The following is a 17,850-nucleotide window of genomic DNA, read 5'->3' on the forward strand; positions in this document are numbered from 1 at the left end:
TTGGACAGTGACAAATTTTTAGCTGTTTACAAAACATACATATACACACACACACACACACACCATTTTCCAAAGAAAAAAGTGTCTTGTAGTCAAGATGTACCTGCTCTGGCTGTGGTTGGGAGGTGGCGGAGCGGCAGCAGGTCACAGGAGGCAGGGGCCGGTTGCTAGGACTAACTTCTATGCCCGCTGCTAAAGAGAAATATTCACTGCTCTCCACGCCCATGGGAGTGGAGAGCAGTGAATACTAATTTCTCTTTATTAGCGGACACACTGTTAGCCAAAGCTGCCAAATTTCCACAGCTGCCAGGCTTCTACCTGTGCCCGCTCTTTAAGGGAATTTATATTCACTGCCCTCCACTCCCATAGGCATGCAGACGAGTGAATATTCATTGATCTTTCATAGCGGGCACAGGAGCAGCCGCCAGCGACGACGCCTGCAGCTGCCAGATGATCATGTGGGCCCACTACTTAAGAAAATGAATATTCACTGCTCTTGGTGAATATTCTTTCCCTTTATTAGCTGGCACACGTGACCGTCCGGCAGCTGCAGGAAGCCAGTGGCTGTGGCGAACACTCTGCCTGCTATTTCAGTGAATAGTAACAGTTATTAAGGTTGAAGGAAGACTTTAAGTCCATCTAGTTAAACCCATAGCCTAACCTAACATATTGATCCAGAGGAAAGCAAAAAAAAAAAACCCATGTGGCAAAGAGTAAGCTCCACATTGGGGAAGAAAAATTCCTTCCCGACTCCACATACGGCAATCAGACCAGTTCCCTGGATCAACGCCCTATCAAGGAATCTAGTATATATACCCTGTAACATTATACTTTTCAAGAAAGGCATCCAGTCCCCTCTTAAATTTAAGTAATGAATCACTCATTACAACATCTTACGGCAGAGAGTTCCATAGTCTCACTGCTCTTACAATAAAGAATCCGTGTCTGTTATTATGCTTAAAGCTTAAACCTTTTTTCCTCCAGACGCAGAGGATGCCCCCTTGTCCCTGTCTCAGGTCTATGATTAAAAAGATCATCAGAAAGGTCTTTGTACTGTCCCCTCATATATTTATACATTAAAATAAGATCACCCCTTAGTCTTCGTTTTTCCAAACTAAATAGCCCCAAGTGTAATACCCTATCTTGGTATTGCAGACCCCCCAGTCCTCTAATTACCTTGGTCGCTCTTCTCTGCACCCGCTCCAGTTCAGCTATGTCTTTCTTATACACCGGAGACCAGAACTGTGCACAGTATTCTAAGTGTGGTCGAACTAGTGACTTGTATAGAGGTAAAATTATGTTCTCCTCATGTGTATCTATGCCTCTTTTAATGCATCCCATTATTTTATTTGCCTTTGTAGCTGCTGCCTGACACTGGCCACTGAATATGAGTTTGTCATCCACCCATACACCCAGGTCTTTTTCATTGACGGTTTTGCCCAGAGTTTAAGAATTGAAGCCATAGTTATACAACTTATTACTTCTACCCAAGTGCATGACCTTTCATTTATCCCCATTAAAGCTCATTTGCCATTTATCAGCCCAAGCTTCTAGTTTACATAAATCACCCTGTAATATAAAATTGTCCTCCTCTGTATTAATTACCCTGCAGAGTTTAGTGTCATCTGCAAATATTGAAATTCCACTCTGAATGCCCCCCTACAAGATAATTAATAAATATGTTAAAAAGAGGGCCCAATACTGACCCCTGTGGTACCCCAGCTAACCGCGACCCAGTCCGAGTGTGCTCCATTAATAACCACCCTTTGTTTCCTATCCCTGAGCCAGCTCTTAACCCACTTACACATATTTTTCCCTTTCCCCATTATTCTCATTTTATGTATCAACCTTTTGTGTGGCACCGTATCAAAAGCTTTTGAAAAGTCCATGTACACTACGTCCACTGGGTTCCCTTGGTCCAGTCCGGAACTTACCGCTTCACAGAAACTGATCAGATTAGTCTGACATGAACGGTCCCTAGTAAACCCGTGCTGATACTGGGTCATGAGGTTATTCCTCTTCAGATACTCCAGTATAGCGTCCCTTAGAATGCCCTCCAGGATTTTACCCACAGTAGAGGTTAAGCTTACAGGCCTATAATTTCCGAGTTCAGTTTTTGTCCCCTTTTTGAATATTGGCACCACATTTGCTATACGCCAGTCCTGTGGTACAGACCCTGTTATTATGGAGTCTTTAAAGATTAAAAATAATGGTCTATCAATGACTGTACTTAATTCCTGCAGTACTCAAGGGTGTATCCCATCCGGGGCCGGAGATTTGTCAATTTTAGTGATTTTTTTTAGACACCGACGTACTTCCTGCTGGGTTAAAGGGACTCTGTCACCTGAACTTGGCGGGACCGGTTTTGGGTCATATGGGCGGAGTTTTCAGGTGTTTGATTCACCCTTTCCTTACCCGCTAGCTGCATGCTGGCTGCAATATTGGATTGAAGCTCATTCTCTGTCCTCCATAGTACACGCCTGCACAAAGCAATCTTGCCTTGTGCAGGCGTGTACTATGGAGGACAGAGAATGAACTTCAATCCAATATTGCAGCCAGCGGGTAAGGAAAGGGTGAATCAAACACCCGAAAACCCCGCCCATATGACCCAAAACTGGTCCCGCCAAATTCAGGTGACAGGTTCCCTTTAAGCAGGTGACATTTAATGGGGAATTTTTATCACTAGTCATTTTGTCCGCCATGGGATTTTCTTGTGTAAATACTGATGAAAAAAGTCATTTAGCATATTGGCTTTTTCCTCATCCTCATCCACCATTTCACCCAGACTATTTTTAAGGGGGCCAACACTATCATTTTTTAGTTTCTTACTATTTACGTAGTTAACCCCTTCATGACCCAGCCTATTTTTACCTTAAAGACCTGGCCGTTTTTTGCAATTCCGACCAGTGTCATAAAGATGAGGTAATAACTCAGGAACGCTTCAATGGATCCTAGCGGTTCTGAGATTTAATAAATAACATTTCCCACACGTCTACTTTACATCAGCACAATTTTGGAAACAGAATTTTTTTTTTGCTAGGAAGTTATAAGGGTTAAAATTTGACCAGCGATTTCTCATTTTTACAACGAAATTTACAAAACCATTTTTTTTAGGGACCACCTCACATTTGAAGTCAGTTTGAGGGGTCTATATGGCTGAAAATACCCAAAAGTGACACCATTCTAAAAACTGCACCCCTCAAGGTACTCAAAACCACAATTCAAGAAGTTTATTAACCCTTCAGGTGCTTCACAGCAGCAGAAGCAACATGGAAGGAAAAAATGAACATTTAACTTTTTAGTCACAAAAATGATCTTTCAGCAACAATTTTTTTATTTTCCCAATGGTAAAAGGAGAAACTGAACAACGAAAGTTGTTGTCCAATTTGTCCTGAGTACGCTGACACCTCATATGTGGGGGTAAACCACTGTTTGGGCGCACGGCAGGGCTTGGAAGGGAAGGAGCGCCATTTGACTTTTTGAATGAAAAATTGGCTGCACTCTTTAGCGGACACCATGTCACATTTGGAGAGCCCCCGTGTGCCTAAAAATTGGAGCTCCCCCACAAGTGACCCCATTTTGGAAACTAGACGCCCCAAGGAACTTATCTAGATGCATAGTGAGCGCTTTAAACCCACAGGTGCTTCACAAATTGATCCGTAAAAATGAAAATGTACTTTTTTTTTCACAAAAAAATTCTTTTAGCTTCAATTTTTTCATTTTCACATGGGCAACAGGATAAAAGGGATCCTAAAATTTGTTGGTCAATTTCTCCTGAGTACACCGATACCTCACATGTGGGGGTAAACCACTGTTTGGGCACATGGTAAGGCTCAGAAGGGAAGGAGCGCCATTTGACTTTTTGAATGGAAAATTAGCTTCAATTGTTAGCGGACACCATGTCGCGTTTGGAGAGCCCCTGTGTGCCTATGCATTGGAGCTCCCCCACAAGTGACCCCATTTTGGAAACTAGACCCCCTAAGGAACTTATCTAGATGCATACTGAGCACTTTAAACCCCCAGGTGCTTCACAGAAGTTTATAACGCAGAGCCATGAAAATAAAAAAATAATTTTTCTTTCCTCAAAAATAATTTTTTAGCCTGGAATTTCCTATTTTGCCAACAGTAATAGTTCAAATTGGACCATAAATGTTGTTGTCCAGTTTGTCCTGAGTACGCAGATACCCCATATGTGGGGGTAAACCACTGTTTGGGCGCACGGCAGGGCTCGGAAGGGAAGGCACGCCATTTGGCTTTTTAAATGAAAAATGAGCTCCAATCATTAGCGGACACCATGTCGCGTTTGGAGAGCCCCTGTGTGCCTAAACATTGGAGATCCCCCACAAATGACCCCATTTTGGAAACTAGACCCCCAAAGGAACTAATCTAGATGCATACTGAGCACTTTAAACCCCCAGGTGCTTCACAGAAGTTTATAACGCAGAGCCATGAAAATAAAAATTTCTTTTCTCAAAAATGATTTTTTTAGCCCGCAATTTTTTATTTTCCCAAGGGTAACAGGAGAAATTTGACCCCAAAAGTTGTTGTCAGTTTCTCCTGAGTACGGTGATACCCCATATGTGGGGGTAAACTACTGTTTGGGCACATGCCGGGGCTCGGAAGTGAAGTAGTGACGTTTTGAAATGCAGACTTTGATGGAATGCTCTACGGGCATCACATTGCGTTTGCAGAGCCCCTGATGTGGCTAAACAGTAGAAACCCCCCACAAGTGACCCCATTTTATAAACCAGACCCCCCAAGGAACTTATCTAGATATGTGGTGAGCACTTTGAACCCCCAAGTGCTTCACAGACGTTTACAACGCAGAGCCGTGAAAATAAAAAATCATTTTTCTTTCCTCAAAAATGATGTTTTAGCAAGCAATATTTTATTTTCTCAAGGGTAACAGGAGAAATTGGACCCCAGTAATTGTTGCGCAGTTTGTCCTGAGTATGCTGGTACCCCATATTTGGGGGTAAACCGCTGTTTGGGCACACGTCGGGGCTCGGAAGGGAGGGAGCACCATTTGACTTTTTGAATAAAAGATTGGCTGGAATCAATGGCGGCGCCATGTTGCGTTTGGAGACCCCCTGATGTGCCTAAACAGTGGAAACCCCTCAATTCTAACTCTAACCCTAACCCCAACACACCCCTAACCCTTATCCCAACTGTAGCCGTAACCCTAACCCCAACACACCCCTAACCCTAACCACAACCCTAATTCCAACCCAACCCTGAGGCTATGTGCCCACGTTGTGGATTCGTGTGAGATTTTTCAGCACCATTTTTGAAAAATCTGCGGGTAAAAGGCACTGCGTTTTACCTGCGGATTTACCGCGGATTTCCAGTGTTTTTTGTGCGGATTTCACCTGCGGATTCCTATTGAGGAACAGGTGTAAAACGCTGCGGAATCCGCACAAAGAATTGACATGCTGCGGAAAATACAACGCAGTGTTTCCGCGCTGTATTTTCCGCACCATGGGCACAGCGGATTTGGTTTTCCATAGGTGTACTTGGTACTGTAAACCTGATGGAACACTGCTGCGAATCCGCAGCGGCCAATCCACTGTGGATCCGCAGCCAAATCCGCACCGTGTGCACATAGCCTAATTCTAAAGGTATGTGCACACGCTGCGGAAAACGCTGCGGATCCGCAGCAGCTTCCTATGAGTTTACATTTCAATGTAAACCTATGGGAAACAAAAATCGCTGTACACATGCTGCAGAAAAACAGGGCCGCGCTTAGTAACCCGATGTTTACCCTGGATACCGTTGTAAATGTAAAAAACAAACACTACATACTTACATTCCGGTGTCTGGTCATGTCCCTCGCCTTCAGCTTCCCGCACTAACTGGTGAGCGCCGGCCGGCCGTAAAGCACAGCACAGCGGTGACGTCACCATACGTATAATGACCACACATGATGCTCCATACTGTATAATGGCCACACATGATGCTCCATACTGTATAATGGCCCCACATGATGCTCCATACTGTATAATGGCCCCACATGATGCTCCATACTGTATAATGGCCACACATGATGCTCCATACTGTATAATGGCCACACATGATGCTCCATACTGTATAATGGCCCACATGATGCTCCATACTGTATAATGGCCACACATGATGCTCCATACTGTATAATGGCAACACATGATGCACAATACTGTATAATGGCCCCACATGATGCTCAATAGTGTATAATGCCCCCCTCCCATCTTGTATGCATGGCTCATCTTCCTCCCATCCCATATGCATGGCTCATATCCCCCCGCGTATGCATGGCTCATAATTCCCCCCCCCCCTGTATGCATGGCTCATATCCCCCTATGCATGGCTCATAATTCCCCCACCTCCTGTATGCATGGCTCATAATTCCCACCCCCTGTATGCATGGCTCTAAACCCCCCCCCCCCTGTGTACATGGCTCATATCCCCCCACCTCTTGTATGCATGACTCATTCCCCCCTGTGCATGGCTCATCACTCCACCCCCCGTATGCATGGCTCATCACTCCACCCCCCCCCCCCCCCCGTATGCATGGCTCATCACTTCACCCCCCCCCCTATGCATGGCTCATCACTCCACCCCCCTATGCATGGCTCATCACTCCACCACCCCCCTCCCAGCTCCTTCTCCCATCTTGCATGGTGCGGGTGGCTTACCGTCCTCCTTCACCCCCCTGTACTCTGTCCCTCAAACTCACCTGTCAGCTGTCTCACACAGAGCGGGCGCGCCAACATCCCTCCGGCTCTGTCCCGACTCCCGGTGCAGCACCTTCTTCCTGCGTGAGCGGTCACGCGATACCGCTCATTAAGGCTCATGAATATGCGCCTTAATGAGCGGTACCACGTGACCGCTCACTCAGGACGCGCTACAGAAGCTGAGACCAGGCATCGCTGGAGCAGGGTGAGTATCGTCTTCAAGGAGGGCGGGGGGCGGCGATCAGAGGGTGGGTGGGAGTCTGGGCGGGGTGGGGGGGGGTTTCGGGCGGGGTTTGGGGCGGTCGGGAGGTGAAAAAAAAAAACCTTACTCAGGTGCCCCCCCCCCCCCCCGCATCGTCCCCGCCCTAGGCACGTGCCCTCGAGTGCCTAGTGGCAAATACGGCCCTGCTGTGGATGCTGTCTGACCTGTTATCTGGCAGTGTCCGTCTTTTTTAAGCGTGTATAAATGTGCAGTCCGCCACAGTTTTGTGCATCTCTAAAAAGGACATCTATGAACAGAGGCCAATTCAGTGCAACTCTGCTGACATTTTAGTGAATGGATCCCTCGGTGATTTCTTCTGAATCACGTCAGTCAGATTTCGATGGAAACTCCGATGTAAGTGGTCAGCATAGAGCGTCAGATAAATGGGATCCCAAACGATATGTAAAATGTTCCCAACTAAAGCTTCAACTCAATCCACAAAAAAAGCAAGTCCCCACTCAGGTCACTTTTCTGTCAATGAAAATATAGGGGGCTTCCATGTTACTGGTAGCACAAAGGCTCTGGAAAAGCGCTATGGCTCCTTGCACCCTAAAAGAAATTCTGCACATTTCGCATTGCCATCTCGCCCCCCTCCATTCTGAGCCCGTGTGCCTAAACTGCATTTAGCGTCCACATTTGGCATGTCTGCAGTGATTACAGTCCGCCTAATTTACAGGTGCATGTGTCCAGAAGCATGAGCTGGTCACAATGTGCTGGTCGCTAGAGTGTACTGATGACAACGTACCACAATAGCAGATTTGACATTTTCACTCACCAACATCCACTGCTTCGTTTCTGGAAAACATCCATGGGGTCTAAATCAACACTACACCCGTAGATAAATTCCCAGAGGGGTATAATTTCCAAAATTGGGTCACTTGCGGAGGGATTCTGCTCCTCTAGCACTTAGGGGTTCTGTATATGGAGATATTCTAGAAAAGTCTGTTCTCCGCGGCAAATGCGGTAGCTCTCCGTGCCTTCCAAGTCTTTCCGTATGGCTAAGCAGTACTGTACAGCCACATATGGGGTATTGCCACGTTTAGCAGAAATTGTGGGACAAATTTTGTTGCAATTTTTACCCATTTCCCCTTGTAAAAGCGTAAAATCTTGGGCTAAAATAACATTTTTGTGATAGAAATGTAATTATTTTTTTCTTCACTGCCCAATGGTATAAAATTCTGTGCCACACCCATGGTGTCAATATGATCACTGTAATAGATGAATTAATTGAGATCAGACAAGACCGCCCCTCCGGGTGAGTAGAATATAACTTATTTTTGTTCACTTGCAGGTCGGATTGGGGGCTTATATGCAGCATTATAGAATGCTGTAGATACGCCCTGAAAGGCAGTGGACGCATCTTGGGCTACGTTCACATTAGCGTTCTGCCGGGCTGCGTCAGGTGCAGCCCCGGCGACGCATGCGCCCCTAAATTTAACATGGGGGCGCATGGACATGCGTTTTGCAATGCATGCATCTTTTTTGCCACAAGCGTTAGGGCGCAGAGGACGCAGCAAGATGCATTTTTTTTTGCATCAAATCAGGCAAAAAAAGGACGCATGCGTCGCAAAACTATGCGTTTTGCATGCGTTCTTTTTTGCTTTGTGCGTTGCGTTGCCGACACAACGCAAATGTGAACGTAGCCTTATAGTGGCAAAATCTGCTGACAGGTTCTTTTTAATAGGCTCATCTTGCTAAGGTCTCCTTTGAAACTTTTACGCCATTTCTAGACCCAGGAAATGATGCAAAATGGCCTATCTTTCCTCCAAGGTTCTGTGTGTTAAATACTGCAGTAAACCTCTTCTGACATCTAAAGTACGTAGTTTCTTACTTAGGATTCCTAGGATTAGAGCAGAATAATGGCAAAACAATCTTCTGCGACCTCTGGAATTTTGAACCTACCTTAGGGAGATTACCCGGGTCTAATTTCAGAACCTATCATCCAGACCCTGAGTGAGTGGAGGATCTGCTGATAAAGCTTGGGTGTCACTAAGGCTATGTGCACACGTTGTGGATTATTTGCGGTTTTTTAGCGTTTTTGCGCTATAAAACCACAAATAATCTGCATACATTAAGCATCCTATCATTTTTAATGAAATCCGCAACTTCTGTGCACATGATGTGCGTTTTTCCGCATGAAAAACGCATTGCGGAAAAATAATGAACCTGCTCATTAATCTTGGGGTTTTTTCGTGGTTTTCCCACTGTCTAATGCATTGGGAAGTGTCTGGGAAAAACCGCGTCAAAAACGCGCAAAAAAACGCATGCGGATTTCATGCGGAAATCTGGCAGAAATGTCCGGATTTTCACAGGAATTTTCTGCATGAATTCCTGAACGTGTGCACATAGCCTAAAGGTACCGTCACATTTAGCGACGCTGCAGCGATCTAGACAACGATCCCAATCTCTGCAGCGTCGCTGTGTGGTCGCTGGAGAGCTGTCACACAGACAGCTCTCCAGCGACCAACTATGCGAAGTCCCCTGGTAACCAGGGTAAACATCGGGTTACTAAGCGCAGGGCCACGCTTAGTAACCCGATGTTTACCAGCGTAAATGTTAAAAAACAAACACTACATACTTACATTCCGGTGTCTGTCCTCCGGCGCTCTGCTTCTCTGCACTGTGTAAGCACCGGCCGAAAAGCACAGCGGTGACGTCACAGCTGTGCTCTGCTTTACGGCCAGCCGGCGCTGACAGTGCAGGGAAGCAGAGCGCCAGAGGACAGACACCGGAATTTAAGTATGTAGTGTTTGGGTTTTTTTACGTTTACGCTGGTGACCAGGATGAACATCGGGTTACTAAGCGCGGCCCTGCGCTTAGTAACCCGATGTTTACCCTGGTTACCAGTGAAGACATCGCTGAATCGGCGTCACACACACCGATTCAGCGATGTCTGCGGGAGATCCAGCGACGAAATAAAGTTCTGGACTTTCTGCTCCGACCAACGATGTCACAGCAGGATCCTGATCGCTGCTGCGTGTCAAACACAACGATATCGCTAGCCAGGACGCTGCAACGTCACAGATCGCTAGCGATATCGCTGTGAAGTTGGTCAGTGTGAAGGTACCTTTACTCTGCAGCTGATGTTAAGGATACTAGCAGGGATGTTTTTAGACAGACTATTTTGTCTCTATTATATACTCTGACAAATTGAATATTATTAACCAAATAATTCATGTCTTCCTTTACCTAACCATGATTTTATTTTACTGCTGATTTTGCACTTTGGTATGTCTCTGTACTTTTTTGGGGTTCTGGGGGATTGGAGATATGTGAGGGTACATTCTTTTTATTTTTGTACGGGAAAAAAATTCTCAATGAAAAACATCTGATTAAAAAATGAAAAGGCAGACAGATGCTGCTAGCTATTCTATGTGATTTCTAGTGCCGGAGTGAGCTCTGGAAGAGCCTATGACTAGCACTGCCCCAATGAGGACTACAGCCTAGCAGGACGCTGCCTCGATCAGGACAGTCAGCAGCCCAGACCCCGGGTGGCCCATGCAGCACATTAACAATAAAACCTTTAATCGAATGATTTATAAAAATTATAGTGCAAAATCCTGCATGATAACGGTTGTTCTCTTCAAAGTGGAGGTATGCTTTTCAGTACTATCGAGATTACATGCTGAATGCAATATGAAGTGTGGGTTATGCTCCAGAATACCCAAGATTAGGCCTTATGTACAGAAGGATCACACATCCAGGACGGTTTTAATAACTTTAATACAGAACAGATACAGAAGCGTCTTGTGTAGTATGCGAAGACTCCTGTGATCAGTGGTACTTTCTCCAGCGGTCGTGCTCTATAAAAGAAACAAGAAAAATATTAGCAAGGCGTTTTAAAGTATTACAAATAAAGGGGACTTTCTAGGATTTTGGGTGCGCCATAAAAAAACAGATTGTTGAGGAAGCCTGCACTCAGAGCACCACTAATGAGAAGACTTAGGGACTCCATCAGGAACTTCCCATCACTTTTTCCAAGCACAGAACCATAGTGACTCTTTGTTGTATTCTAGCTCAGTCCACTGTACAGGGCACTGGGGCTAGAGTCGGCTGACCAGTAGAAGAGCAAGTAGTCAGGACACCACACTGATCGTGAAATTCCCTTTAAGGTTGGAATCACTAGTATGAGATCTGATGCGATATGCTAATGATACTCTGCTATGAGTGTGATCCCAGTGTCAGTGCTCCAATCCTCTTGCATGTGAGAGGAGACAAAGTCATTTCTCCATTGCCTGTCTTAGCGTATATCGGACTGCACTCGGATGACATCCGACTGCAGTCCAATGTTCCACATGAACCCATAAACTTGTATGGGTGCGAGTGAGTAGAGTCTCCCTGTCAATCGCAACATGCAGCTATTGCTCTCTCTAGAATATGTTGTGGCAACATAAGCAAACTAAGGCCATGTGCACACATTATTATTATTATTTATTTATATAGCACCATTGATTCCATGGTGCTGTACATGAGAAGGGGTTACATACAAGTTACAAATATCACTTACAGTAAACAAACTAACAATGACGGACTGGGGGGCGTGTCCTAGCTGGCCATGTGAGTGGAAGCAGGGAAGAGTGCTCCTGCTGCCATAAGGACAAAAATCCTGCTTTAACCCCGATTTTCGGGTAAACTCACCTAAATCCGGCTGGCTGAAGGTCCGGAGAGTGCAGCAGTGCGGAGCAGCAGGTCCGGAGTCGGCAGCGATGACCAGGAGGCGGCAGAAAGACGCTGGCACCAGCGATGCAGGAGCCAGCCAAGATGGCTCCGATGCTAGAGAGGACGCCGAGAAGGAGAACGCCGCATGTCAGCGGCGCATGGAGGTGGCCGCAAAGCTGCAGCAGTATTCCAGAGTGGAGGCTGCTGAGGAGGCAGAACCAGGATCTGGAGCTGGAGCGGACCAGGAGGAGGAGGAAGCAAGCACAGCCGAGCAGCATGAGGTACAGAGGGGGAAGGAGAGAGGCAGCATGGCTGGGGCTAGTGGGGGACCTGGAGGCATATCACAGGGAGAGGAGCCGACTCTTAGAGATGTTATCACACTGATCTCTTCATGTCCGCAATCCCTGAACTCCTTGGCCCAGCAGATGCAGGAAGTTAAAGGGGACACGGCACAGATTAATGCGGCTCTGCAGAAAATGGACAAACGTATAGGAGTGGTGGAGGAGAGGGTGAGCACGGCAGAAGATCACATAGTTAAGCTCCAAAAAGCTGAAAAGAAGTTCGCCCAAGCAATAGCCGAGCTCGCTGCCAAAAATGAGGATCTGGAAAATAGATCCAGAAGAAATAATATACGTATAGTGGGGCTGCCTGAAAATACTGAGGGGAGAAATCCCACTGAGTTTGTGGAGAACTGGCTGCTGGAGAAGATTGGGAGCACAGTGTTGACAAAAGTTTTTGCTGTTGAACGGGCTCATAGGGTCCCGCCGCAGCCCCCTGCCCCAGGAGCGAATCCCCGTACCATGCTTGCTAAAATACTCAATTACAGAGACAGAGACATTATCCTTAGAAAGGCTAGAGAGATGGAGGATCTGACGGCTGGAGGTCAGAAAATCGCCATTTATCCGGATTATTCCGCTGCGGTTCAGAAGCAGCGGATGAAGTTTACTGGAGTCAAGCGGCGACTGAGGGAGCTGGGAGTGCAGTACTCAGTGATGTTTCCCGCCAAGCTGAGACTGGTGGCTTTTAATAAGACCCACTTTTTCCTGACACCGGAGGACGCTACCCAGTGGCTTGATACTCATGAGAAAAAACTTAAGGGAATGGGCGACTGACATTTCGGCGAGATCCAGTTGGGATTTGTTTTCTCTGTCGATGGAGGAGAGTTCTGCGCTCGTTAGCAATGGTTAAAGAGTTGAGCAACTGTTGGGGGTTTTGCTGGGCCATATTGAAGGAATGGCCGGAGGGGACAGTACCAACTACTAAGTACGGGGGAGGAGGGTTATGCTGGGTACTGTGAACTGGTTTGGTACTTTTTCTATATGTTAATATAAGTTGAAATGTTAAGATACAATAAAGTGAAAGTTGGGGGGGAAATTGTGATTGCTATGGCAGCGGGACGCGAATGGAGAGGGTTAAGTAAGGGAGAGTGTTCGCAGTGGGCAGTGGAGCCCCACTCTTGATGAGGGGAAGAATGCGTTATATTGGGGGGGTTAGGGGGGCAGGTTGGGAGGGGGCAGGGGGGGTGGGAGGGTTGGGGCAGCTCATACTTGGGAAATTGGATACTTTAAGAAATGATGAGCCACATGATGGGAGATTGTATTAAAATATTGAGTTGGAATGTGAGAGGTCTGGCAGATAAAACACGGCGGGCGGCAAGTCTGCAGCATGTCCGAGAACAGAAGGTCTCAATGATATGCCTGCTGGAGACACATTTAGTGCGGGAGAGGGTGAACATATTGAATAGGCGCTGGATACAGAGGGCGTATCATTCTACTTTCTCGACGTATTCTAGGGGTGTGTCTGTGTTAATACCTGCGGGGGTGCAGTATGAGGAGGTAGTGGTAAAAGAGGATGTCGATGGTCAGTATGTGGTGGTGAAATGTAAAATGAATGGAGTGTTGATGTGTATAGTGGCAATGTATATTCCGCCCCCATACTCAAGCAAGAAGATAAGAGAGGTGCTGGAGAGGGTAGAGCGCTGGGGACCGTTACCATTACTAATTATCGGCGACCTTAATAATATATGTGATGACTTTTGGGATAAGAACAAAAACCCCCAGAATAGGACGGCGGGACATACCACTACGTTTGGGACTTGTCGGGGAAGTGGGCATGGTTGATTTATGGAGAGTTAGGCATATCGGGGAAAGGGCGTATTCATGCTACTCACCAGCTCATGGTACGCTGTCTAGGATTGATCTGGCACTGGGTAACCGATTACTAGATACGATGGTAAGGGACGTGAGATATTTACCTAGGGCTCTCTCAGACCATAGTCCAGTTGAAGTGGAATTTCGATCAGTGGGGACACAGAACGGGAGCAGAAGGGAGTGGAAAATTCACCCTAATTGGCTACACAGTATAGACTTGGAGAATATTAAGAAGGAATTGGTGGAATTTTTTGAGATAAATGAGGGTAGCGTAGATGTGCTTACTGTGTGGGAAGCCATGAAAGCGTACTTGAGAGGGCTGTTGTTTAGGGATATTAGCAGGTGTAAGCGGAAATCGAGAGAGGCAGAGAGGCTGGCGATAGATGGGCTGAGGGTGGCTGAAGATGAGATGGTAATAATGAGTACTTTGGAGGCTGGGAGGAGGTTAAAGGCAGCTCAAAGCCAGCTAGAGGCGGTCTTGCTGAGTAAGGCTGAAAGGAAGAGGGAATTCATGAATTTGGCCTATTACCAGGAGGGTGAATCAGTGGGTCATTTGCTGTCGCTGGTGGCATCTGCCCAGAGAAATACTTCCTTTGTTCACTCTTTGGTGACTGGGAGTGGTGTTGCTGTTTCTGAGACTTCAGAGATTTTGGAGACTTTTGCAGATTTTTACGCAGACTTATACTCCTCTCGGGTAGATGGGTCAATGGAGGACACGGTGACGTTCCTTGAGGAGTTGGAGCTCCCGAGGCTGAGTGACACAGCTAGGGAGGATTTGGAGGCTCCCATTACGGAGGAGGAACTGGGACGGGCATTGCAGTCGATGGCTAATGGGAAGGCGCCTGGCGTAGATGGATTTCCTGCCGAAATTTATAAAAGCTTGGGGGAAGTGTTGATCCCTAAATTGAAGGCGGTCTTGGAAGAGGCTACGAATGGTGGAAGGCTACCGGCATCTATGCGGGAGGCCACAATAGTGGTGATTCCAAAGGAGGGGAAAGACCCGACACAGCCGGATTCATATCGGCCAATTTCTTTGCTTACTATCGACGTTAAACTCCTGGCTAAGGTGTTGGCGATGAGGTTGACAAGTGTTATTTCTGGCCTGATACACTCAGACCAGTCTGGCTTTATGCCTGATAGGTCAACTGCGATTAATCTACGAAGGCTGTATATGAACTTGCAACTCAAAGCCGATAACTGTGGCCAGAGAGTTATTGCATCTTTAGACGCTCACAAGGCGTTCGATAGTGTGGAGTGGGGGTATCTCTGGCAGGTGTTGCGAAGAATGGGGTTTGGACCGCAGTTCATATCATGGATTCAATTAATGTACTCGATGCCGATGGCCAGGGTTAGGGTAAACGGGGAGTTGTCACGGACCATACAATTGGCTAGAGGGACGAGACAGGGGTGTCCGCTTTCCCCCCTTTTGTTTGCTCTGGCGGTGGAACCACTGGCCGCTACGCTTCGACAGTCTGATGAGATGACGGGGTTTAAATATGGGGTGATTGAAGAAAGGGTGGCGTTGTATGCGGATGATATTTTGTTGTTTCTGGCTGACCCGGTTGCATCCTTGGAGGGAGCCATTGGGATTATTGAACGATTCGGATCAGTGTCGGGACTTAGGATAAATTGGAGTAAGTCTATCTTGTTTAAGGTGGACGATGTGGATGGGGAGCCATTGGAGGACGGGCGACTGGAGGTGACGAGTAAATTTAAGTACCTGGGAATATGGGTATCTATGCCGGTCACTGACTATATACATGAGAATCTGACTCCAATCTTGGGTGCCCTCAAGGCAAAAGCGGATGCATGGCTTAAGCTACATTTGTCTGTGGTAGGCAGGGTGAATCTTATCAAAATGATTTTGATGCCGAAAATACTGTATATTCTTCACAATGCGCCGGTTTGGATACCACGTGGGAAATTTAGACAGATCAACTCTCTGTTTAGGAATCTGATTTGGGGGAGGCAGCATCCGCGTATCAAACTGGAGACACTTCAGCCACCCAAGGATGATGGGGGTCTGGCATTGCCTAACCCTGAGTTGTACTTTCTTGCAGCCCAGAGTCAGCATTTAAGGGGCTGGGCGCATGAGGGGTCATCTGGGGCAGTACAGCGGTTGATGGAGGTGGTGACAAAAAGAAGGCCAGTGGTGCAATGTTTGGAGGATGGATCCTTGGAGAGTTTGGGGAAGCTATATCCGACTTTGCTGTTGATACGCAAGCTGTGGAGTAGATTGAGGCACATACGTGGGATCACGGACTTGACTAGATACTCGCCGCTATGGCATAATAACAATCTGAAAGAATTTGAGGCATTGGGGGTACTGATAGAGTGGTTGGGCAAAGGGATTCAGTATGTGTATCAAATAATTGAACAAGGTGAACTGAAATCATTTTCCCAATTGCAGGTGGAATTTGGTCTTGGGTCTGCAGGGGAGTATCAATATTTGCGGATGAGGCATGCCTTTGGAGCTCAGAGTAGGAACGGAGGTATTAGGATTCAAAGGGATATAGTACTGGAGTATGTGTGTAATGATGGGACGACTGGAGGAGTCATATCCACTCTGTACAGGGATCTGTTGCACACTTTTCTATTGGGGTTTCCAATAATGGCAAGAGCTAAATGGGAAAGGGATTTGGGCCCAATAGATAACGAGACTTGGGAGTCGGTGTTGGAATGGATCCCAAGACTGTCGCTGAGTGAACCGTATAGACTGTCACAGCTCTATATGATACACAGAGTTTATAGGTCTCCGATGGTGCTATATAAGTTACATAGTTACATAGTTATTAAGGTTGAAGGAAGACTATATGTCCATCTAGTTCAACCCATAGCCTAACCTAACATGCCCTAACATGTTGATCCAGAGGAAGGCAAAAAAACCCCATGTGCAAAGAGTAAGCTCCACATTGGGGAAAAAAATTCCTTCCCGACTCCACATACGGCAATCAGACTAGTTCCCTGGATCAACGCCCTATCAAGGAATCTAGTGTATATACCCTGTAACATTATACTTTTCCAGAAAGGTATCCAGTCCCCTCTTAAATTTAAGTAATGAATCACTCATTACAACATCATACGGCAGAGAGTTCCATAGTCTCACTGCTCTTACAGTAAAGAATCCGTGTCTGTTATTATGCTTAAACCTTTTTTCCTCCAACCGCAGAGGATGCCCCCTTGTCCCTGTTTCAGGTCTATGATTAAAAAGATCATCAGAAAGGTCTTTGTACTGTCCCCTCATATATTTATACATTAAAATGAGATCACCCCTTAGTCTTCGTTTTTCCAAACTAAATAGCCCCAAGTGTAATAACCTATCTTGGTATTGCAGACCCCCCAGTCCTCTAATAACCTTGGTCGCTCTTCTCTGCACCCGCTCCAGTTCAGCTATGTCTTTCTTATACACCGGAGACCAGAACTGTGCACAGTATTCTAAGTGTGGTCGAACTAGTGACTTGTATAGAGGTAAAATTATATTCTCCTCATGAGCATCTATGCCTCTTTTAATGCATCCCATTATTTTATTTGCCTTTGTAGCAGCTGCCTGACACTGGCCACTGAATTTAAGTTTGTCATCCACCCATACACCCAGGTCTTTTTCATTGACGGTTTTGCCCAGAGTTTTAGAATTAAGCACATAATTATACATCTTATTACTTCTACCCAAGTGCATGACCTTACATTTATCCCCATTAAAGCTCATTTGCCATTTATCAGCCCAAGCTTCTAGTTTACATAAATCATCCTGTAATATAAAATTGTCCTCCTCTGTATTGATTACCCTGCAGAGTTTAGTGTCATCTGCAAATATTGAAATTCTACTCTGAATGCCCCCTACAAGGTCATTAATAAATATGTTAAAAAGAAGAGGGCCCAATACTGACCCCTGTGGTACCCCACTGCTAACCGCTACCCAGTCCGAGTGTGCTCCATTAATAACCACCCTTTGTTTCCTATCCCTGAGCCAGCTCTCAACCCACTTGCACATATTTTCCCCTATCCCCATTATTCTCATTTTATGTATCAACCTTTTGTGTGGCACCGTATCAAAAGCTTTTGAAAAGTC

The 17,850-nt window shown here is 46.2% G+C and overlaps 1 protein-coding gene across 1 annotated transcript in view; it reads right to left on the minus strand.

The window, feature by feature from the left end:
* Positions 1-10,676: 10,676 nt before the first annotated feature.
* The window catches only part of ATP5MF (ATP synthase membrane subunit f), a 33,546-nt gene continuing 26,372 nt past the window's right edge, over positions 10,677-17,850 (minus strand). Inside the window, exon 4 of the mRNA XM_069733909.1 lies at positions 10,677-10,775. Within this exon, the coding sequence (XP_069590010.1) occupies positions 10,747-10,775 (29 nt within the window). The 3' untranslated portion in view covers positions 10,677-10,746. The remainder of the gene's footprint in view (positions 10,776-17,850) is intronic.

The sequence above is a fragment of the Ranitomeya imitator genome, chromosome 7 (genome assembly GCF_032444005.1).
Source record: "Ranitomeya imitator isolate aRanImi1 chromosome 7, aRanImi1.pri, whole genome shotgun sequence".
NCBI classification, from domain to species: domain Eukaryota; kingdom Metazoa; phylum Chordata; class Amphibia; order Anura; family Dendrobatidae; genus Ranitomeya; species Ranitomeya imitator.